At 39.1% G+C, this 1,999-nt stretch overlaps 1 protein-coding gene across 1 annotated transcript; it reads right to left on the bottom strand.

Moving 5' to 3' along the window:
* Positions 1–288: 288 nt before the first annotated feature.
* LOC6567697 (putative gustatory receptor 98a) lies at positions 289–1,609 on the bottom strand. The gene is made up of 3 exons (XM_001994254.2): positions 778–1,609; positions 489–724; positions 289–420 (listed from the first exon to the last, which is right to left on the bottom strand). The coding sequence occupies exons 1-3, from the start codon at positions 1,607–1,609 to the stop codon at positions 289–291; spliced, it is 1,200 nt and encodes a 399-aa protein (XP_001994290.2).
* Positions 1,610–1,999: the final 390 nt, after the last annotated feature.

Consider the following 1,999-nt stretch of genomic DNA (forward strand, 5'->3'; position numbering starts at 1 on the left):
TTGCTCTTTCGGCTTCTGCACGAGCTGGCATTAAATTTGTCATGATTGACTAATTAACTTGATTGGCTTTCATTTAATAAGCGTACACCATTTAGGCGTATCCATTACTAATTAGTTTACCTTAAGTATGTGTTGTTCGCTCTGTCAATTGTTGCCAAAGAAAAATAGAGCAATAAAGCTTGATTTAAAACATTATATTGTAAGTACACTTCCATTGGTGTACACATTAGTTGAATATAAAGCCAATTATTAATATTTATCAAAAGCAGTGTAATAACAAAGTAAAATTCAAGCGAATTCGCCTTCGGTGAATTGGAGATCAGTAACGGAATTCTCAATGGCTTCTGCAGGGCTATTGTCAATTAAGGATATGCGAAATTGTATGCAAACGACTATATAGCTAATCATGCCGAAAATAAACTGCAATCAAAACATAAATATCATAATTACATGTAGAAAACAGAGTAGAGTTTAATCAATTCTCTCACCTTGCCCAGAATCTCATTGTTGATGACCAAGAAACCGCCAGCACTAAATTGGCATCGCTCCTGGCCCAGTTGTGATGAGATTCGATATAAATAAAAATTCAGTTGCTCATTGCTACGATCCGTGGTTAGACCATGATAAATTGAACGAAGCTGGCGCTGCAAACGGCCGCAACGAGTGCAAATCAAACAGGACACGATAATAGCCAATAGCTTGCAAAGTTCTTCAGTGATACAATCTGCAAAGAGTGAGTGAATTAGAGTGAGTAATTTGATTAATAATGATACTCACAGAATACAATAATGAAATTTATATTATTGTGCATATTGACATACATCCAATATGGCAAGATGTGTGCATCCACAAAGAACTTTAACAACACGGTCACTAGACTCAGCTCAAAGTTGCATTCAATTGAGCGCACTGTATTCCAAAGCTGTCCATGCAACTGTTGAAGAACAAGTAAACGCTCCAAAGATAAACGGCGCACTGATTTCACCTCAAATTGTGTCTTGTCCAGCTCCATGATCAGCCTGAAGCTGACCTCATTCAGCTCCATATAGAATACCAAGATCAGTACAGCGTGCAAAGAAAACTCACTGAATCGCATTAGGAGCACCATTTCCGAGTAGACGGCATACAATAGCAAAACAACCAGATCTGTTACAAGATTATTATATATGGCCATTCCCAACAGCGATACACAGGACACTTCAAATAGAAGGAGCAGGCTCTGGCAATAGCGACGAATCCGCACCAGATTCACCTTATGCCCAAACTGTACACGTAGCACATAGCGTATTTTTTCCAGGTGCTGTTCAATCCGCTCGCTGCGATTCCTCCAGATCAGCTCCATTGCGACTACCCAATGGGAGACGGCCAGCAACGAAAATGCAAACAAGTCGGTGGCGCGCGAGAAATGGTCATTGCGAAAATTGTAGACAACATTGTAATTGAAGCTGAATCGCCAATATAGTATAAAGACGATATATATCAGCAAACCGAACGTGTACAGCAGCTTTAAATGCAAATGTGGGCATGGCGGCAGTAATAACAAAAAGTGCATTAATCGGCGCATGGAGCGCAGAGAAGCGTCGTGTAATTCGCTGGACACATGCCACATGACTGGAGTGCCACATTGGCAGTACAGGTTAAGCCGCAATCAATCACTAATTGGCTAATTGAGTGGTCAAGCATTCTAATTGGCAGCCTGGCAACTATCGCCCATGTATTCAATACAATATGCATTTTTTAAACAAAATAAACGAAATTTTTCACATGATTGATTAAGTGCACCTGCTGTGTCAATAAAAACCAGTTGAAAGACTTTTTATTTATTTATTAAAATGGTAGCGCAGGCTGGCTATTACAACTAACTAACAACTAACTAACTTTCACAATAGTTGTTGTTAAATTATTAAACCAGAGAAACGTTCAGTTGCGCTCCTCCACCTAATAATTTTACTGTATAAGTAATCCGAAATTGTATGTAAATGATGGTATAGGTCGTCAC

Source organism: Drosophila grimshawi, unplaced genomic scaffold, assembly GCF_018153295.1.
Source record: "Drosophila grimshawi isolate 15287-2541.00 unplaced genomic scaffold, ASM1815329v1 contig_311, whole genome shotgun sequence".
NCBI classification, from domain to species: domain Eukaryota; kingdom Metazoa; phylum Arthropoda; class Insecta; order Diptera; family Drosophilidae; genus Drosophila; species Drosophila grimshawi.